The 22876-nt window shown below is 41.4% G+C and overlaps 1 protein-coding gene across 1 annotated transcript in view; it reads right to left on the minus strand.

The window, feature by feature from the left end:
• Positions 1 to 729: 729 nt before the first annotated feature.
• LOC121556317 (hemicentin-2-like) overlaps positions 730 to 22876 on the minus strand; it is a 154597-nt gene continuing 132450 nt past the window's right edge. Inside the window, exons 18-20 of the mRNA XM_045215216.1 lie at positions 1139 to 1178; positions 942 to 1004; positions 730 to 779 (exon numbers count right to left, since the gene is read on the minus strand). Of these exons, the coding sequence (XP_045071151.1) occupies positions 772 to 779; positions 942 to 1004; positions 1139 to 1178 (111 nt within the window). The 3' untranslated portion in view covers positions 730 to 771. The remainder of the gene's footprint in view (positions 780 to 941; positions 1005 to 1138; positions 1179 to 22876) is intronic.

Raw genomic sequence — 22876 nt, forward strand, 5'->3', positions numbered from 1 at the left:
ATCACTGCTCTAGAGGAGATCTGCATGGAGGAATGGGCCAAAATACCAGCAACAGTGTGTGAAAACCTTGTGAAGACTTACAGAAAACGTTTGACCTGTGTCATTGCCAACAAAGGGTATACAACAAAGTATTGAGAAACTTTTGTTATTGACCAAATACTTATTTTCCACCATAATTTGCAAATAAATTCATAAAAAATCCTACAATGTGATTTTCTGGATATTTTTTCTCATTTTGTCTGTCATAGTTGACGTGTACCTATGATGAAAATTACAGGCCTCTCTCATCTTTTTAAGTGGGAGAACTTGCACAATTGGTGGCTGACTAAATACTTTTTTCCCCCACTGTAATACATTAAAGATAATACATTTTAACACATTTACAACAAAACAATAATACTCAATACACAACACAAGGCAGATAATTCCTGTAGCTGCAGATAAGATCCGTTCTCACTACACCTTATATTTTTTATGAAGCTGTAACAGTAATACACAATTAAACCATGCTTAAGTGAAATATATCTGTTGGTAAATAAAATCCGAAAAAAAAGGTGTTATTGTGTGTGTATGTCTGTTTGCTTGCGTGCGTTGAGCGTGCATAATCCATGTTCCCGCATATCCTTCCGCTCCTCCTCTGATGGTGTGTCCCTTCATCCCTCCATCACTCCATCCTTCCATCCTTCCATCCCTCCATCCCTCCATCCCTCCATCCTTCCACCCATCCATCCCTCCATCACTCCATCCTTCCATCCGTCCATCCCTGCCCCCTCAAGGTCCTGCAACATATCACCACACAAAGTTGTTGAGGACATGCAGTCAAACAAACTCTTAAGAATCAAACAAAAATACATACTTTAAATACATACATTATACTTCAGAGAAATAGTTCCATATTAGTATCATATTAAGTATCAATAGCATATGGCTATTAGTCTTACCTGGGGCTGTGACTGGCTTCACTTGAGAATAGACCGAATCTGCCTCAGGTGGGGTTTCTGTTTCTTTAAGGGGTGAGGATAAACATCAGAATAATAGAACAGTTATATACATAATAATATACAGCTAGTCAATAAGGGGTCAAAGAGGTGTGAGGTTATGATAGGGGGAATATGGAAGGAGAGATTTATAGTCTTACCTTTCTTCTTCTTGGCTTTGGCCTTCTGTTTAAGGTCAACCTCAGCATAGGTCACATCAACAGGTCCAGTTCCTGCTGAAAATGGAAATATCCAGTCAACAAATGATGGAATTAGCTTATTCCATATTCTGCATCTTCATTGAAATTCCAAAATTGTACATTTAGATTTCACTGACTGCAGACCTGTAGAATGGGTCTTACCTGTGGCCTTCCCTGTCTTGACCTCAGAATAGACTGGATTTTCTTTTGGATCAGCTGGCTTTTCTAAGGAGGAGGAGGAGGAGGAAGAGGAGGAGGAGGAGAGAATTTGTAAGTTTGTATCAAATTTGATGAGTAAAAAACACTGCTACATTTTGTATTAATTTATGTGACAGTTAAGAATTACTTTTATTTTTCTTGTCCAACTTTTTGAGTTGAATCTGGGCGTACATCACATCACTTGGTCCAGCAGTAGCAGCAGCAACATCTGAAACATACAGGTAATACACTAATATCTCTACTTAGTCTTAGTATGCTAGTCATATTAAACACATGAAGAACAACTGCAACAACAACGCTATACTGTATTCATGCTAAACTTAACATAGAGTAACAGTACCATTGTCATTATTGTCTGAGGGAGCGATTGTATCGTAGATGTTAGCGCCACCTGTTGGTCAAAGAAGAGAGAGAAAGATTAATTGGTTGGTTATCCCTCAGATTGACTAGGGACGTAGAGTACAGTAACATGTGGTACACAAAGTGGATAGTGAAAGGTCACTGGATGAAGTTACAGAGAGAGGAGAGTGATAGTGATCTGGGCTGAGAGACTGACCATGCTGCATTCGTGTATACCCAGCATCAGGAGCCCGGCTCTGGGTAGATCCTTGGTCCTGTTGGGGGTCCAGGTTGGTGCTGTGTGGCTGGGGGGGCCTACACGGAGAGAGATACTCATGAAACACACAGATGATATTTTACTGTATGAAAAGGAACTTAGTTGAAAGACAGATGTACTCACGAGAATATCCTGTTACAACAGGAACCTGTAATGAAAAATGCATATTATTATATCAGGACATTACTGTTTTGAACTTTTGTAATTAGACATTTTTCTCTTAAACAAGTTAAATGAGAATTGATAAAAGTCTCACCTTTGGCGTTTTTATATCGACACAGCAGTACCAGGAGAATGGCCATTAGAACACCAGCAACAACCAGTCCCACAACCACTACTACTAGGACTGATGTAGAGGGTCCAGGAGTTACGCCTGGAGAGAGAACAGCAAATCACCATCGGACTCTAATGTAGTGGACAAAGTGAAACATTTCTGTAGAGACATTATATATTTGACATCTAACTTGAGATCAGATGACCAGCCTGAGCTTGCAACTCCAAACCTACAGTATGCTTTTTAACAATACAAATCACTGATGACCACAGATATTATACAAATGTAAGGTGATCATAATTATTTTCTCACCTCTCACTGTCACCCAGCTCTCTGGTGATTCTCCTTCAGTAGATTTACACTTATAGAAGCCTTCATCTGACTTGGATACTGCAGGAATGGTCATCTCTCCTGTGGTCTCATTCCTGATGGGTACTCCATCTTTGTAGAAATCAACCTTGGGGTTTGGGTTTGTTTCCTGATTTATATTTGTACAGCGCAGAGTCACATAGTCTCCCTCAGTCATGGGATAGGCAGGGCTCTCCAGGATCACAGCACCAGCTGTGTAACATAAGATATAAATGAAACTGTTAATCAGGAGTAATCACTCACAATATATTAACGTCTTATGAGCTTGCATTTTATATGAGATACATTCATTCAGTTTCAGAATTGAACATTTTATCATACATTGAAATGTAAAAAAGGTTAGTGAATATTGTACAATAGACGTATGTCACGCCCTGACTCAGGGGACTCTTATATGTTGAGTCAGGGTGTGTATATTCTTTGTGGTGTTTTCTATGTTTTGATCTATTATATGTAGATCTATGTTGGCCGGTGTGGTTCCCAATCAGAGGCAGCTGTAGCTCGTTGTCTCTGATTGGGGATCATACTTAGGTAGCCTATTGGCACTAGTGGGTTGTGGGATCTTGTTCCTTGTAAGGTATGTTGTGTGTGCTACCTTGGACTTCACGTTTCGTTTCATTTATTGTTTTGTCGAGTTTTTATTGGTATAATAAACATGTACAATATCACGCTGCGCCTTGGTCTGTCCTGTCATTAAACGAACGTGACAGAAGATCCCACCAAACGAGGACCAAGCAGTGTGTTCAGGCGGAGCGGAAGGCCATGTCAAAGGTGGCCAATTTGTGGTCATGGGAGGAGATATTCGAGGATAAAGGACCATGGACTAAGGTAGATGCCCAGGCAGGAGAGGAGCAACGGCAGCACGGAGGAGGCCGGTCGAGGAGGAAGCCCAAGAAGCAGCCCCAATAAAAATTTTTTGGGGGGGCTGGAGGAGCCTAGGGTTAGAGCAGAGCCAACTCCCCGTACTCACGCGAGGAAGCGTATGACTGGGCAAGCTCCGTGTTATGCGGAGCTACGTACTGTGTCGCCAGTGCGCCGGCTCAGTCCTGTACGTCCTGTGCTTGCACCACGCACATGCCGTGCGAAGATGGGCATCCAGCCAGGACGGGGTGTGCCGGCTCAACGCTCCTGGTCTCCAGTACGCCTCCTCGGTCCCGCATATCCTGCGCCAGTTCTGAGAACGGTATCGCCAGTGCGCATGCACAGCCCAGTGCGTCCTGTGCCAGCGTCCCGCATTTGTAGTGCGAAAGTGGGCAGCCAGCCAGAACTCCAGTCCGCCTTCACAGTCTGGTCCGGCCCGTTCCTGCTCCTCGCACAAAGCCAGTGGTGCGCGTCGCCAGTCCGGCCCGGCCTGTTCCTGCTCCTCACACAAAGCCAGTGGTGCGCGTCGCCAGTCCGGCCCGGCTTGTTCCTGCTCCTCGCACCAAGCTAGTGGTGCGCGTCGCCAGTCCGGCTCGGCCTGTTCCAGCTCCGCGCACCAAACCAGTGGTGCGCGTCGCCAGTCCGGCTCGGCCTGTTCCTGCTCCGCGCACCAAGCCAGTGGTGCGCGTCGCCAGTCCGGCCCGGCCCGTTCCTGCCCCTCGCACCAAGCCAGTGTTGCGTGTTCCTAGTCCGGTCCGGCCCGTGCCTGCGCCTCGCACCAGACCAGTGGTGCGTTTGTCCAGTCCGGCACGGCCCGTGCCCGTTCCACCGGTGCCTGGTCCGGCACCGGTCAGCTGCTCCACTCCGGAGCCAGAGCAGTCCGCTCCACCGGTGCCTGATCCAGTTCCGGTCAGCTGTTCCACTCCGGAACCAGAGCAGTCCGCTCCACCGGTGCCTGATTCTGCTCGGTCAGCGGCTCCACTCCGAGCCAGAGCAGTCCGCTCCACCGTGCCTGATTCAGCTCCGGTCAGCGGCTCCACTCGGAGCCAGAGCAGTCCGCTCCACCGGTGCCCAGTCCAGCTCCGGTCAGCGGCTCCAGTCCAGAGCCTGACGTCAGCCCCTCTCCAGGTCTCTCACACCAGGGTCCAGACAGGGTCTGGTGTATCGTGAGAGGAAGGAGAGGGGAAGCAGCGCGCTGAGGTCCAGACCGGACCAGGGGCGTAATGGGGGGGAGGAGAGATTGTGTGCCCACCCGGACCCTTCCCTGTCATGTCAGGTTGGTGCGGTCGGAGTCCGCACCTTTGTGGGGGGGGGGTACTGTCACGCCCTGACTCAGGGGACTCTTATATGTTGAGTCAGGGTGTGTATATTCTTTGTGGTGTTTTCTACGTTTTGATTTATTATGTGTAGATCTATGTTGGCCGGTGTGGTTCCCAATCAGAGGCAGCTGTAGCTCGTTGTCTCTGATTGGGGATCATACTTAGGCAGCCTATTGGCACTAGTGGGTTGTGGGATCTTGTTCCTTGTAAGGTATGTTGTGTGTGCTACCTTGGACTTCACGTTTCGTTTCGTTTATTGTTTTGTCGAGTGTTTATTGGTTTAATAAACATGTACGTATATCACGCTGCGCCTTGGTCTGTCCCGTCATTAAACGAACGTGACAACGTACCATCCACTGTGATGTTGACAGCATTACTGTACTCTCCTGATGCAGACTCACACCTGTACACTCCACTGTCCTTTTCAAGTGTGGACCTGATGGTACATGTGTACCCTGCCATTGATCCCCAGTTAGAGCCACACCCTGACTCCACTCCTCTCTCTCTGTATCTCTTCAGTCTCCATCCAGTAGAGTTCCCCTTCTCCTCACAGCTTAGTGAGAGAGACTTTGATGTAAAGTGTTGAGTTCTGTTGGGTCTTATTCTGAGAGACACTGAAGGATGCAGGTCTGAAACAAAGAGAAAGGCTCAAACTTATAGTTATATATACACATGAGGATGACTTAAATGTGGTTAAATGCAGTTTCAATGCAGTTAGTTACCTCCTGACCAGAGAAACTGAGGTTCACTGTAGAGTGTGTCATAGACTGGGTCTCCTCTCCCAGCTCTACACACATATCCTCCTATGTGATTAGGACCAGCAGGGATCAGAGTGTTGGAGTCTTCAGTAGTCCCATTGCCAGATAGAGGCTCTACAGAGTAGGACCTGTCCGATAGGGAGGGTAACCCAGCTCTGTAGGGAACAGTTCGGTACCAGAAGAACCTCCAGCCTATAGATGACTCTTTAACCCCAAGCTCAGAGTAACTGAGTCTCCAGGGTTCAGCCACTGAGGAGAGACACTCAGGACAGCTTGGGGTTTATCTGTTATAAAGGAGATGACACAATTAAAATGTTTGTTCTTTAATTAAATCATTTTAGTATAAAATGTTTCCCCATTTTGTTATTATGGTATTGTACCTTACACCAAAATCAAACTACGTTTAGTTCCATCATTGATCTCACTGTCTGCTATTTGACCTCATCCGTTTTGTATTTTTCTCACTAACTATTCTGTCTCGTTCTCTTGCAATCCCATAAAAACAGACTTACCTAACACGATCAATTGTATAGCATTACTTGTCTCGGAGTGTTTTAAGCCATTGATTTTCTGAAGACCTTCACAGGTATATAGCCCATTCTTTGCAGGACTGATTCTGTACTCAGGCTCTGTTTTCGAGTAGAACGACTTCCCACTGTTATAAAAAGCATACTCAATCCCTTTTCCTCCCTGTATGTCACATCTGAGTGTGACAGTCTCTCCACTGAATATCTGAGGCCAGTTGGGTTGGAGGGTCAGAACAGCCACAGGTCTCTCTGTACAGACACACCACAGACAATAAATACAATCACACAACTTAGAATGTAAAATAATGTTGGTCAGCATTTATCACAATATGACCATATCATAAGTTGCCATTTCTGAACATACAGTATGCAGTCTGAGCTGTCTGACTTACGAAGATCTAGTCATCAGAATACTGACATATACAGTGATGTCTACACACACACACACACACACACACACACACACACACACACACACACACACACACACACACACACACACACACACACACACACACACACACACACACACACAATTCCTCACCAATCACAGTGATATTGACAGGATCACTGATGATTGATGATATGGATCTGGACTGGATCTCTCCCTGACACCAGTAGAGACCCTGGTCAGACTCAGCAGCTCTACTGATGGTGAAGGTGGCTCCTGTTGTAGTGTGTCTGCCAGACAAGGTCACTACTTTCTTAGTGTTGTCTTTGTACCATGTATAGCTCCAGTCACTGTCAGACCCCACTGAACATGTCAGAGTTACTGTCTCTCCAGTGTATGCAGGGTTTGGATTTACGGTCAGTGTAGTTTCAGGCAGAGCTAAGAAAACAGAGAGCAGAATATCAAAACATCTGGATACATGCTTGGCCATTTTTAATTATTTAGCTGTTGCAGTTAAGTTTTGATAAAAGCTGATTTTAGGGGTATGTTCACTCTATTCAGTTTCAATTTACAGTGTATACTGTATATATGTAATTAGATGAACCCTCATTGGCTCAGATTTTTTGAATGTCCAGATAGTGATTGAAGATAAATAATTAGCTCACCAGTGACGCTGATGTGGAGAGATGAGCTGAGATATGACTTCTGGGGCCGTATTGTCCTTGTCCCCTCACACTGGTACTGACCAGCCTGTTCAGAGAGAAAGATGGTGGTGGTTTTACTGGTGTGACTGGAAAGCCGTTCTTTATTTATTAACCAGTGGTACGTCCAGTCTGTGTAGTCTGATATGTCACACTGCAGCTTGACTGTGTCTCCGGAGTACAGTGGTTCCTGGGTAGTGACTATCTTCACTGAGGCTGTAGGCAGAGCTGAGGAAACAGTTAAATGAAGACAAATGCAATTAGTGCACCAATCAGTTAAAAGTATGCTCTTACCCCATATTTCTTCAATTATCAAATGAAATGAGGAAGAATTAATGGAGGAATCTGAACAGCAATGGTAGGCTGACATTTTTTTAACGACAAAATAGCATCCTTAAAATGGGGCCAAATGTCAAGTGGTTATGGGCATGGAGGCACTGATGTGAATGATAGATAAGATGACTCACCTGTCACCGTCAGTCTGACTGCATCACTCCACTTAGAAAACTTCTTATGTTCAATATGTAGACCGAGACACCTGTAGTCACCACTGTCTGACATCTTAACCTCACTGATCTCATATTCATGTTCCCTACTGAGAGAGTCTTCACCATCCTTGAGCCATGTGTATTCCCAGTCAGTGACTTCTCCCCTCTGTATGTTACATCTGAGAGTGACAGACTCTCCACTCAATATCTGGGATGAGTTGGGGTGTATGGTCAGATCAGCCTTTGCCTGTCCTGCTCAAAATAAAACCAGCATGATAAAATTGCTTTAAAAATGTTATTTTGAGACACTCAAAACACAAAATATGTCTATCCAAAAGCAGCTTTAAACATCACAAAGAAATATAATGAAGCATTAAGAGATGAAGGCTTGATCAAGTGTACAAATATCTACCATGAGTGTCCAGAGTAGATGTGTGTACTCAGCACTACAACAAAGAAAGTCACATTGCTCCAATATTAGTTTTGAAATAAATAACAACATTCCATATTCATGTTACTGCTTACCAAATCCATCCTGTGCTTTATTTTAAAGATGCAATCTGCGTTTTCAAAAATAGATTTCTACACTACTAAATGAATCACAGCATATCAAGTCTTATTCAATCATAACCCAAAATATATGTTTATTTTATGACAATTATTGTAAACAATGTAGATGAATGAATTTCCTTAGCCCCTTCCCTCAGCCGTATACCACAACAAGTGGCAGGGTGTCCATTTTAAGGTAGTTTGAATTACAGACTGCAGCTATAAATAGCAATTGACTTCCCATGTTCTGCACACAGTGAGAGTACAGAGACCAAAAACACCAAAACACCACTCATTCATCTCTTAACACAGTTTAATATAACTGTAGCAAAGGAACCCACAACCATTTACAATAAACACAACTTGATACTACAACACATCCAATAAATATTGCATTTTTGTATTCATTGTCATTGACAGCACATTTTGCATCCACTGAGTTAACACCACTCTTTAGTTCCTGAGGTATGACCTGGCTAAATGCACACCACCACACTAACCATGTCTGCATTACATCATCTCTATAAGCTCAGGTTCTCACAGAGATGCAACAGTCTTACTCCATATCTACACCATATTTTACTGCAATTTCCTTTTAGTGCCGTTTACTAATGTTTTCTCAATAAGGGATACAAAAAAACAAAGTTAAAGCTTGAAACTGTCTTCATTTCCATTAATGTCTTATTCCTTTTTACCTTAAGGGCTTAGTAAATCAGGTAATTAGTGTTCATACACACACACACTAACTCAGCACTTACCTAGTAGCAAACAGAGCAAGGTGCTCTCCATTCTGCCCCCACAGACAAGTAATTTCTCTAGAACTATAGTCCTTCTGACAAACCCCTATACTTCCTATATGATGACAGTCTGCTTAGATCACACCTCTTCACAGTCACACAGAAAAACTGAGAGAGAAAGATTCAAGAGGAATGTAAAAAGTCTGAGAAAAAAGAGTAGCGGTTTATAGTCTATTGATATTATATTATATAGATAGATAGATAGATAGATAGATAGATAGATAGATAGATAGATAGATAGATAGATAGATAGATAGATAGATAGATAGATAGATAGATAGATAGATAGATACAGTGGGGGAAAAAAGTATTTAGTCAGCCACCAATTGTGCAAGTTCTCCCACTTAAAAAGATGAGAGAGGCCTGTAATTTTCATCATAGGTACACGTCAACTATGACAGACAAATTGAGGGAAAAAAATCCAGAAAATCACATTGTAGGATTTTTAATGAATTTATTTGCAAATTATGGTGGAAAATAAGTATTTGGTCACCGACAAACAAGCAAGATTTCTGGCTCTCACAGACCTGTAACTTCTTCTTTAAGAGGCTCCTCTGTCCTCCACTCGTTACCTGTATTAATGGCACCTGTTTGAACTTGTTATCAGTATAAAAGACACCTGTCCACAACCTCAAACAGTCACACTCCAAACTCCACTATGGCCAAGGCCAAAGAGCTGTCAAAGGACACCAGAAACAAAATTGTAGACCTGCACCAGGCTGGGAAGACTGAATCTGCAATAGGTAAGCAGCTTGGTTTGAAGAAATCAACTGTGGGAGCAATTATTAGGAAATGGAAGACATACAAGACCACTGATAATCTCCCTCGATCTGGGGCTCCACGCAAGATCTCACCCCGTGGGGTCAAAATGATCACAAGAACGGTGAGCAAAAATCCCAGAACCACACGGGGGGACCTAGTGAATGACCTGCAGAGAGCTGGGACCAAAGTAACAAAGCCTACCATCAGTAACACACTACGCCGCCAGGGACTCAAATCCTGCAGTGCTAGACGTGTCCCCTGCTTAAGCCAGTACATGTCCAGGCCCGTCTGAAGTTTGCTAGAGTGCATCCAGAAGAGGATTGGGAGAATGTCATATGGTCAGATGAAACCAAAATATAACTTTTTGGTAAAAACTAAACTCGTCGTGTTTGGAGGACAAAGAATGCTGAGTTGCATCCAAAGAACACCATACCTACTGTGAAGCATGGGAGTGAAAACGTCATACTTTGGGGCTGTTTTTCTGCAAAGGGACCAGGACGACTGATCCGTGTAAAGGAAAGAATGAATGGGGCCATGTATCGTGAGATTTTGAGTGAAAACCTCCTTCCATCAGCAAGGGCATTGAAGATGAAACGTGGCTGGGTCTTTCAGCATGACAATGATCCCAAACACACCGCCCGGGCAACGAAGGAGTGGCTTCGTAAGAAGCATTTCAAGGTCCTGGAGTCTCCAGATCTCAACCCCATAGAAAATCTTTGGAGGGAGTTGAAAGTCCGTGTTGCCCAGCGACAGCCCCAAAACATCACTGCTCTAGAGGAGATCTGCATGGAGGAATGGGCCAAAATACCAGCAACAGTGTGTGAAAACCTTGTGAAGACTTACAGAAAACATTTGACCTGTGTCATTGCCAACAAAGGGTATATAACAAAGTATTGAGAAACTTTTGTTATTGACCAAATACTTATTTTCCACCATAATTTGCAAATAAATTCATTAAAAATCCTACAATGTGATTTTCTGGATTTTTTTTCCTCATTTTGTCTGTCATAGTTGACGTGTACCTATGATGAAAATTACAGGCCTCTCTCATCTTTTTAAGTGGGAGAACTTGCACAATTGGTGGCTGACTAAATACTTTTTTTCCCCACTGTAGATAGATAGATAGATAGATAGATAGATAGATAGATAGATAGATAGATAGATAGATAGATAGATAGATAGATAGATAGATAGATAGATAGATAGATAGATAGATAGATAGATAGATAGATAGATAGATAGATAGATAGATAGATAGATAGATAGATAGATAGATAGATAGATAGATAGATAGATAGATAGATAGATAGATAGATACAGTGGGGAGAACAAGTATTTGATACACTGCCGATTTTGCAGGTTTTCCTACTTACAAAGCATGTAGAGGTCTGTAATTTTTATCATAAGTACACTTCAACTGTGAGAGATAGAATCTAAAACAAAAATTCAGAAAATCACATTGTATGATTTTTAAGTAATTAATTTGCATTTTATTGCATGACATAAGTATTTCATCACCTACCAACCAGAAAGAATTCCGGCTCTCACAGACCTGTTCGTTTTTCTTTAAGAAGCCCTCCTGTTCTCCACTCATTACCTGTATTAACTGCACCTGTTTGAACTCGTTACCTGTATAAATTACACCTGTCCACACACTCAATCAAACAGACTCCAACCTCTCCACAATGGCCAAGACCAGAGAGCTGTGTAAGGACATCAGGGATACAATTGTAGACCTGCACAACGCTGGGATGGGCTACAGGACAACAGGCAAGCAGCTTGGTGAGAAGGCAACAACTGTTGGCGCAATTATTAGAAAATGGAAGAAGTTCAAGATGACGGTCAATCACCCTCGGTCTGGGGCTCCATGCAAGATCTCACCTCTTGGGGCATCAATGATCATGAGGAAGGTGAGGGATCAGCCCAGAACTACACGGCAGGACCTGGTCAATGACCTGAAGAGAGCTGGGACCACAGTCTCAAAGAAAACCATTAGCAACACACCATGCCGTCATGGATTAAAATCCTGCAGCGCATGCAAGGTCCCCCTGCTCAAGCCAGCGCATGTCCAGGCCCGTCTGAAGTTTGCCAATGACCATCTGGATGGTCCAGAGGATGAATGGGAGAAGGTCATGTGGTCTGATGAAACAAAAATTGAGCTTTTTGGTCTAAACGCCACTCGCCGTGTTTGGAGGAAGAAGAATGATGAGTACAACCCCAAGAACACCATCCCAACCGTGAAGCATGGAGGTGGAAACATCATTCTTTGGGGATGCTTTTCTGCAAAGGGGACAGGACGACTGCACCGTATTAAGGGGAGGATGGATGGGGCCATGTATCGCGAGATCTTGGCCAACAACCTCCTTCCCTCAGTAAGAATATTGAAGATGGGTCGTGGCTGGGTCTTCCAGCATGACAACGAGTGGCTCCGTAAGAAGCATCTCAAGGTCCTGGAGTGGCCTAGCCAGTCTCCAGACCTGAACCCAATAGAACATCTTTGGAAGGAGCTGAAAGTCCGTATTGCCCAGCGACAGCCCCGAAACCTGAAGGATCTGGAGAAGGTCTGTATGGAGGAGTGGGCCAAAATCCCTGCTGCTGTGTGCAAACCTGGTCAAGACCTACAGGAAACGTATGATCTCTGTAATTGCAAAAATAGATAGATAGATAGATAGATAGATAGATAGATAGATAGATAGATAGATAGATAGATAGATAGATAGATAGATAGATAGATAGATAGATAGATAGATAGATAGATAGATAGATAGATAGATAGATAGATAGATAGATAGATAGATAGATAGATAGATAGATAGATAGATAGATAGATAGATAGATAGATAGATAGATAGATAGATAGATAGATAGATAGATAGATAGATAGATTATTACCACTGACCAGAGATTGGAGTTAAAGTGTATAGTTTCATTTTGCTTCACATCATTACATGTTGAATACATGAATCCATTTTTGTCAACTATTTACCTCTAAAAATATGTTGTAGAGTGTAGAGTGTGGGACACATGTACAACATGTGTGAAGAAACAAACATGTGGAGAGAAATGTTACAGGTGAAAGCAGTTAAGAGACTTCACCTTCAGTGGGTATACTAATGTAAACATCTGGGTTTTCTTATCGCCCCCTTCAGGACTGTAACTACTCCACATCCTTGTGGACCATAATATAGAAACTAATATGGTCATTGGTCACATAGCAACAACATAACCCCTCAGTCTACTGGGTCTGCCCTCTTATTCCTTCCTCTCTCTATGTCATCATATTAGTACAGACATGGACCACTTCTGTATGGGTTCATATCAGTAGAAGTCCAATCTGAAAGTGGTTTAAGAAGACTGACAGCAATATGGTGTATAGAGATTTTGTTAAAAAGTGTTGCTATACATAGTAAGAAATGTATAGGAATGTTCAAGATGTAAATGCATTGTTTCAACTCAGCAATACAGAGAGTAAAAGGAATATGTCCTTAAATTAAATTATATTTCAAAGCAATACAATGATGTGGGGAATCATCACTTTTTATTTGACAAATGAGAATTAATACAAAATACAAAATGCAACACAACCTCCATTGTCTTACGTCAGGTGGCGTCACTCCTATGCGACTCTCGTCAGGCGGAATCGTCATGCTATCTGATGTAAGACAATGCACACCCTCTTTATTCAAGTTCAATAGTGGAACACTCATCTGGCTCCTATAACAACTACTGAATAAATAACATTTTATAAAAAACATATAGACATAGAAGTGGAAAGTATGGAAAATGTAAATGAAAATAAGCATTAATTGAGTTAAAAACAAACTATACATGTTCCAACATAACTGTTAAAGTTGTTATAGTAGGTCGGCCAACCAAGTATAAACCCACCATTAGTCCCAGAAAATATTCACATATAGCATATATGCACCTGCATGTAAAAAGCATGACATTATCTAAAATACAACATATTCTACAATTAAACAAACAGGCACTACACTCTTTTTCAATCAACAATCTGAAATCGAAGAGGGGTAAGTGTAATATTTCAAGAATATTAACAACAATCAACAATAACAAAGCATACAAGATCCCAAAAAACGTCAACTTGCTAAATCATAGCGTTTAGTATTTGTTCAATTTCATTCAATGATATTTGACTCAGTAAACGCTATCATAAGTCAATGGCAAGGCAATGGCAAAAAAACTTTAAAATCATAAAAATGGTCATTCAGCTTACAGTTCATACTGTAATGATCACACGGATGATTCGGCCTGTTCGATGATATCATCAGATCGTAACTCATCTTGAGGAGATTTGGTTGTTGAACACATGCCTATAGGAATATAACGGACGGAGAGTAGCATTAGAGTTAAACTGATTCAACTGCTCGTTCAACTGCACAGCACTAAAATGTAATCCTTCAGAAGTAATGAAAATGTTAGTTTGCCTTTTCTGGGGGAAGAACATTTCCGTAGAAGACATTTAACAGAAATAGCTGCCACTGGGCACTTTGTCTATTTACATTTGAAATGAACCATTTGAGTCAACATTACTTGATAACAGTAATACAAGAGCATGACATAAAGAAGGAAAATATCAAGCTGGATAAGCTTCTTGTTGATACACACTGAAATAAAGTGGTCACCTTGAGCCCTGCAGCATTTCACCATCAGAATGATAGACACCAGTAGAAAGGGAGACACCACCAGTAGACCACAGAGCAGCCTGTGCAGCAGACAGATGGAGACAACCGAACCTGGAGAGACTATCAAAATATATGTTTTACCACCAACACACACACACACACACACACACACACACACACACACACACACACACACACACACACACACACACACACACACACACTCCATCTTTGTAGAAATCTACCTTGGGGTTTGGGTTTGTTTCCTGATATCTATTTGTACAGAGCAGAGTCACAGAGTCTCCCTTAGTCATGGGATAGGCAGGGTTTTCCAGGATCACAGCACCAGCTGTGTAGCATAATATATAAATAAAACTGTAAATCTGGAGTAATCACACACAATATATTAACGTCTTATGAGCTTGCATTTTATATGAGATACATTCATTCAGTTTCAGAATTGAACATCATTATCATACATTGAAATGTAAAAAAGGTTAGTGAATGTTGTACAATAGACGTACCAGCCACTGTGATGTTGACAGCATTACTGTACTCTCCTCACAGCTCAGTGAGAGAGACTTTGATGTAAAGTGTTGAGTTCTGTTGGGTCTTATTCTGAGAGACACTGAAGGATGCAGGTCTGAAACAAAGAGGAAAAGTCAAACTTATAGTTATATATACACATGAGGATGACTTACAGTGGGGGAAAAAAGTATTTAGTCAGCCACCAATTGTGCATGTTCTCCCACTTAAAAAGATGAGAGAGGCCTGTAATTTTCATCATAGGTACACGTCAACTATGACAGACAAATTGCGGAAAAAAAATCCAGAGAATCACATTGTAGGATTTTTTATGAATTTATTTGCAAATTATGGTGGAAAATAAGTATTTGGTGACCTACAAACAAGCAAGATTTCTGGCTCTCACAGACCTGTAACTTCTTCTTTAAGAGGCTCCTCTGTCCTCCACTCGTTACCTGTATTAATGGCACCTGTTTGAACTTGTTATCAGTATAAAAGACACCTGTCCACAACCTCAAACAGTCACACTCCAAACTCCGCTATGGCCAAGACCAAAGAGCTGTCAAAGGACACCAGAAACAAAATTGTAGACCTGCACCAGGCTGGGAAGACTGAATCTGCAATAGGTAAGCAGCTTGGTTTGAAGAAATTAACTGTGGGAGCAATTATTAGGAAATGGAAGACATACAAGACCACTGATAATCTCCCTCGATCTGGGGCTCCACGCAAGATCTCACCCCGTGGGGTCAAAATGATCACAAGAACGGTGAGCAAAAATCCCAGAACCACACGGGGGGACCTAGTGAATGACCTGCAGAGAGCTGGGACCAAAGTCACAAAGCCTACCATCAGTAACACACTACGCCGCCAGGGACTCAAATCCTGCAGTGCCAGACGTGTCCCCCTGCTTAAGCCAGTACATGTCCAGGCCCGTCTGAAGTTTGCTAGAGTGCATTTGGATGATCCAGAAGAGGATTGGGAGAATGTCATATGGTCAGATGAAGCCAAAATATAACTTTTTGGTAAAACCTCAACTCGTCGTGTTTGGAGGACAAAGAATGCTGAGTTGCATCCAAAGAACACCATACCTACTGTGAAGCATGGGGGTGGAAACATCATGCTTTGGGGCTGTTTTTTCTGCAAAGGGACCAGGACGACTGATCCGTGTAAAGGAAAGAATGAATGGGGCCATGTATCGTGAGATTTTGAGTGAAAACCTCCTTCCATCAGCAAGGGCATTGAAGATGAAACGTGGCTGGGTCTTTCAGCATGACAATGATCCCAAACACACCGCCCGGGCAACGAAGGAGTGGCTTCGTAAGAAGCATTTCATGGTCCTGGAGTGGCCTAGCCAGTCTCCAGATCTCAACCCCATAGAAAATCTTTGGAGGGAGTTGAAAGTCTGTGTTGCCCAGCGACAGCCCCAAAACATCACTGATCTAGAGGAGATCTGCATGGAGGAATGGGCCAAAATACCAGCAACAGTGTGTGAAAGCCTTGTGAAGACTTACAGAAAACGTTTGACCTGTGTCATTGCCAACAAAGGGTATATAACAAAGTATTGAGAAACTTTTGTTATTGACCAAATACTTATTTTCCACCATAATTTGCAAATAAATTCATAAAAAATCCTACAATGTGACTTTATGGAAAAATAATTCTCATTTTGTCTGTCATGGTTGACGTGTACCTATGATGAAAATTACAGGCCTCTCTCATCTTTTTAAGTGGGAGAACTTGCACAATTGGTGGCTGACTAAATACTTTTTTTCCCCACTGTAAATGTGGTTAAATGCAGTTTCAATGCAGTTAGTTACCTCCTGACCAGAGAAACTGAGGTTCACTGTAGAGTGTGTGATAAACTGGGTGTCCTCTCCCAGCTTTACTCACATAACATCCTGTGTGATTAGGACCAGCAGGGATCAGAGTGTAGGAGTCTTCAGTAGTCCCATTGCCAGATTTAGGCTCTACAGAGTAGGACCTGTTCGATAGGGAGGGTAACCCAGCTCTGTAGGGAACAGTTCGGTACCAGAAGAACCTCCAGCCTGTAGATGACTCTTTAACCCCACAGCTCAGAGTAACTGAGTCTCCAGGGTTCAGCCATTGAGAAGAGACACTCAAGACAACATGGGGTTGATCTGTTGTAAAGGAGATGACACAATTAAAATGTTTGTTCTTTAATTAAATCATTTTAGTATAAAATGTTTACCTATTTTGTTATCATGGTATTGTACCTTACCCCAAAATCAAACTATAGTTTAGTTCCATCATTGATCTCACTGTCTGCAATTTGACCTCATCTCTTGCAATCCCATAAAAACAGACTTACCTAACACGGTCAATTGTAGAGTATTACTTGACTCTGAGTGTTTTAAGCCATTGCTTTTCTGAAGACCTTCACAGGTATATTGTCACGCCCTGGCCTATAGAACTCTAGCTAGTTTGGTCAGGGTGTGAATATATTCTAGGTTTGTATTTCTATGTTTGGCCGGGTGTGGTTCCCAATCAGAGGCAGCGGTCGCTCGTTGTCTCTGATTGGGGATCAGGTCTAAGGCACTGCATCGCAGTGCTAGTTGTGCCACTAGAGATCCTGGTTCAAATCCAGGCTCTGTCGCAGCCGGCCGTGACCGGGAGACTCATGGGCTGCGCACAATTGGCCCAGGGTAGGGGAGGGAATGGCTGGCAGGGATGTAGCTCAGTTGATAGAGCATGGCATTTGCAACGCCAGGGTTGTGGGTTCGATTCCCACGGGGGGCCAGTATGAAAAATATATATATATATTAGGGCTGTCAAAAATAGCGCGTTAACGACGTTAATTAGTTGTTTGCTGTTAATTACGTCAATTTTTTTATCGCATTTCACGCATGCGCAGTGTGACAAATTATTCAGGTCAGGAAAGTGGTTGGGAGCTAGAGGCGAGATGGAGCAAGGTGAGCAAAGTGGGCCTATTGACGGATTCAAATATAAAAAGAATGATGATGGTACAGTTAACAAGTACAAGGTTATTTGCAAGATTTGTAAGAAGGAGTTTCAATTTCACCGGAGCTGTTCAAGCTTGAAGTACCATGTCAACGCCAAACATGCGTTTGCTGGGCCGTCAGATTCAGCAAGTGGTTTGCGCCAGACCACGCTGAATGTTTGCAGGCAATTAACAAAATCAACCTCAGATAATTTGACCAACACAATAGCAAAATGGATTGCAAAGGATTGTAGACCCATTAGCATTGTAGAAGACTCAGGTTTCCTTGATGTTTTGCAAGTGGCGTCTCAAGACTCATTCTATAAGCCACCGTCAAGAGCCACAGCCAAAGACAAATATTATGGTGTGTAGTATGTTTCAGCTTGATTTAAAACACCATTATTTGGCTGTGTTAATAAACAGACATAATATGAAAATTATGTATCTGTGTCCTGTTATTTATCTTTTGGTATGCATTTCAGAAAAAAAATGGTTAGGATTCAGGTGTAATTGCAAATAGTGATTAATCATGATTAATCCACTGAAAATTCTGATTAATTTGATTAAAAATTTTAATCATTTGACAGCCCTAATATATATATGTATTCACTAACTGTAAGTCGCTCTGGATAAGAGCATCTGCTAAATGATGTAAATGTGCTTCAACAAAGTACTGAGTAAAGTGTCTGAATACTTATGTAAATGTGATTTTTCCGTTTTCTATTTTTAATTAATGTGTAAAAATGTCTAAACCTGTTTTTGCTTTGTCATTAAGGGGTATTGATGAGGAAAAAACAACAATATAATCAATTTTAGAATAAGGCTGTAACGTAACAAAATGTGAAAAAGTCAAGGGGTCTGAATACTTTCTGAATGCGCTGTACATAGTAGTAAACAGAGCAAGGTGTGCTCCATTCTGTCCCCACAGACAAGTTACTTTCTATACAACTACAGTCCTTCTGACAAACCACTCTACTTCCTATATGATGACAGTCTGCTTAGATCACACCTCTTCACCGTCACACAGAAAAACAGAGAGCGAAAGATTAAAGAGAAAGTCAAAAGATTGTGAGAAAAAATAGTAGCAGTTGATAGCGCGTTTATATTCTGACCAACTTCTCCTTCTAGTTGGCTACATGGTCTCACACTCGCTCCTTAGAGACCTGAATTGATGAGATCAGAGCTTGTGGTTTTATATCAGAATGTGTAGATGTTTGTTTTATGCTGCACCATGCACAGATAGATAGATAGATAGATAGATAGATAGATAGATAGATAGATAGATAGATAGATAGATAGATAGATAGATAGATAGATAAATAGATAGATAGATAGATAGATAGATAGATAGATAGATAGATAGATAGATAGATAGATAGATAGATAGATAGATAGATAGATAGATAGATAGATAGATAGATAGATAGATAGATGATAGATAGATAGATAGATAGATAGATAGATAGATAGATAGATAGATAGATAGATAGATAGATAGATAGATAGATAGATAGATAGATAGATAGATAGATAGATAGATAGATAGATAGATAGATAGATAGATAGATAGATAGATAGATAGATAGATAGATAGATAGATAGATAGATAGTGTAGGCCTCCCCTCAAACCTTTGCTCAGCTGTCAGGTGGCAAGCCTAGCCAGCTAACATCAGTTGTTCCACAATGGAAATGGACATCTTCTGCCACCCCATCAATTATGAGGTATACGTTTAGTTAGATACTGTCTACATAGATATGTTTGTTATTGTGTTGTTTATGGTTGTATTTCAATTTGTCTGTTTATGTGATGTGCCTCAGGGTTATTGTTCATGTACTGTATCGTGTTTTTGTGTGTGTGTGTGTGTTTTGTGTGTGTGTGTTGTGTGGTTTGTGTGTGTGTACATCAGTGGCAGAGCTAAGCGGAATGTATTACCACTGACCAGAGATGGGAGGAGTTTCAAAGCTGTAACTGGGGAACTGGATTTCCAGGTTAAAGTGTAGAGTTTCATTTTGCTTCAAATCATTACATGTTGAATACATGAATATATATTTTAAAACAATTTACCTTTAAAAATATCTATGTGGTTTGTTGTAGAGTGTAGAGTGAGACACTCTGCGTGAAGAAACAAGGTAAACATCTGGGGTTTCTTATCTCCCCCTTCAGGACAGGCCTGTAACTACTCCACATACTTGTGGATCACAATATTGAAGCTAATATGGTCATTGGTCACATAGCAACAACATAACCCCTCAGTCTACTGGGTCTGCCCTCTTATTCCTTCCTCTCTCTATGTCATCATATTAGTACAGACATGGACCACTTCTGTATGGGTTCATATCAGTAGAAGTCAAATCTGTATGTGTTTTACAGAAGACTGACAGCACTATGGTGCACAGAGATTTTGTTAATGGGGCTTTGACTGAATTAAAAAGGTACAGATGCTTAAAGAGAAACAGAAAAAAATAGAATCTGATGTAATGTTCATCTTTACACAACTTCCTCTTACTGTAAAATAAATGGACACATCAACACTGTGGTGTTTCTGTGGGTGGAAGAGAGAACTATTGTATATATCTGAGGAAGGAATTTTGTGGATAATAATATATTTGTGCAAAAAGTGAAGTCAATATTGCATATACCATACCTGGTCATGTTGACATTTTCAGTCCAATCTTTAATGTCACTAGGAGAGGTGTCAAAGGTTTGACTTCATGGCATATTTATCATTTGGTTTATATTGTAGCTATTTGGAGGTCAACTGCATGTAGATGTTCTTGAGTTACAGCACAAACAAGGTAGGTCTGTTAACTGTTCAAATTAATAACCCAAGAAAGTGGTGATCACAGTGATAGATTGAATGTAAAAGAGAAATTAATAAGTGAACTACAGAATATGTATGCTGAAAGAACATTGTCATTCTTCTCTCTGAAAAGGACGTAAATCCCTGCACACCTTTTCATGTGTACTTATCATCCCAACAACTAGGTTTTCACAGGTTTTTGCATATGACTACAACCATTCTCTATTTGTTTCTCTCTGATCACAGAGGGAAAAGACAGCTTCACACAACATAAGCGTATAAGCACGTATAAGTATAAGTATGGAAGGGATTATTATGATATCTAGGTACCAGGGGCGGTTTTGTCATTACCACCCTTTACTATCGCAAAGACAGATTTCCAACTGACTAGGTTGGAGGCGTTGCACGTTACACTGATGTCTCTCTCTGCAGGAGAGAGAGAGAAGTGAATCTGCTGGGCGTCCCCGTACATCTCGTTGTCTCTCTCCCAGGTGTATGTAAGGTTGGAGTAGCAGGACACGTTGGACACCAGCCGCACCGTACAGGAGTGGTTGGCCAATAGCTTGATGTCTGTCTGGATCACCACCTTGGATATAGGCTTTGACCAACCTGGAGAGAGATAGAGACTCATAATCAGTCTTCTAAATGAACCCTACCATAGCCATACCACCAGGAGAAAGACGACAGAGGATAAAACTTGATAATGTGATGGAAATGTATCAAAGCATGGTGAGTAAGGTCAGTATAAAACCAACAAATCTTCATTATAGTTTAAAGATCATCAGCCGTGGTCATGGATATAAATTAGAATGATATCAAAATAGGATGCAAAAAGGTGATAACAGCCTACCGTTGACCTTCAGAGTGATGGTCCTACCGCCAATCTGACCTTTGTCCCCTTCGCCTATAACTAGAAAATCCCCTGAGTCTTGCAGTGGCAGTTCTCTGACCGTTAAACTAACGTTTTTGTTGTTCATCTTTAGTCTCCCCTCGAACTGGGATCCAGGTGAATATACAACTTCTGAGTTGAATTCTACAATATCCTTTCCTCTATACTTCCATTGCAATGATTTGAAATGTCCCCTCTCTAAGCCTGCCAGCAGCTCCACGGAGTCCCCCACTCTCTTGTTGATGAACAGAGGAACACCCACACCTGTAACACACAAATACACGTTATTCTGACATCAATCAATGGTTACACACTATATTACAATGATCTTTTCACTGTATAATTATTGATGTAAGTATTGTGTAGGAAGTATTGTAATTACTCATTGTTAAGTTGTAATATTTGTTACAGTGTGCCTACATGAATAATTAAACAATAATACACTGCAATGCAAAGTGTTACACAATCAATTAATAGATAATAATGGATTGGATTTATATAGTGCTTTTCCAGGTGTCATTTATACTGTAAATGGCACTACACATGTTTGCACTTTCTATCTGTACGTATCTGAGTGTGTGGGTCCTATTTTACTTCATTAAAGTCAGCTCCTCCCCAACATTCAGCAGAACAGGATGAGATGACAGGAAAAGAGAAGTGGGGGTGGATCTGATAACTCCTCCTCAGCTCAAGTACAAATCACACTGTGGTTACTGTGTAATTACTCACCACCAATGCATCATATACTGCATGGGCGACATTATAAATACATTATAAATACATGTCAGTCTGAAATAAGGTATTATAAACCCTTACACAAAAAACAGCTCTGTCATGAATTAAGACAAAATAAAGTTACAGCTCAATGAAGTGTGGTATTTAGGGCATAACTGCAGTTGTCCTAGTCCTGCAGTTTATCTTATTATGTAATAGAAACAATCATTCCATACAGTCCCGTTTTGCCTTAAATGTAATGAGTGACATGCATCTAGCACAGGGTCTTAATTTATTTTCCGTTCTAGAAGCACTGCAACAGCTGCTGAACCATTGGCACATTCAAAACTGCAGAATCAATACATCATGATATGTTGCTGAATATAGGTATTATGTAGGTGTTATCACACAGTAATAAAGCAAATGTTTCGAGATATCCAACCAATCACTGATGACTAGGCATTCTACAGTCAACACACACCATGCAAATACCAACAATGAATTTAGAGAAAGCTAACGGTTTTCCTAGAGTTA

Source organism: Coregonus clupeaformis, unplaced genomic scaffold (assembly GCF_020615455.1).
Source record: "Coregonus clupeaformis isolate EN_2021a unplaced genomic scaffold, ASM2061545v1 scaf0395, whole genome shotgun sequence".
Lineage (NCBI taxonomy): Eukaryota > Metazoa > Chordata > Actinopteri > Salmoniformes > Salmonidae > Coregonus > Coregonus clupeaformis.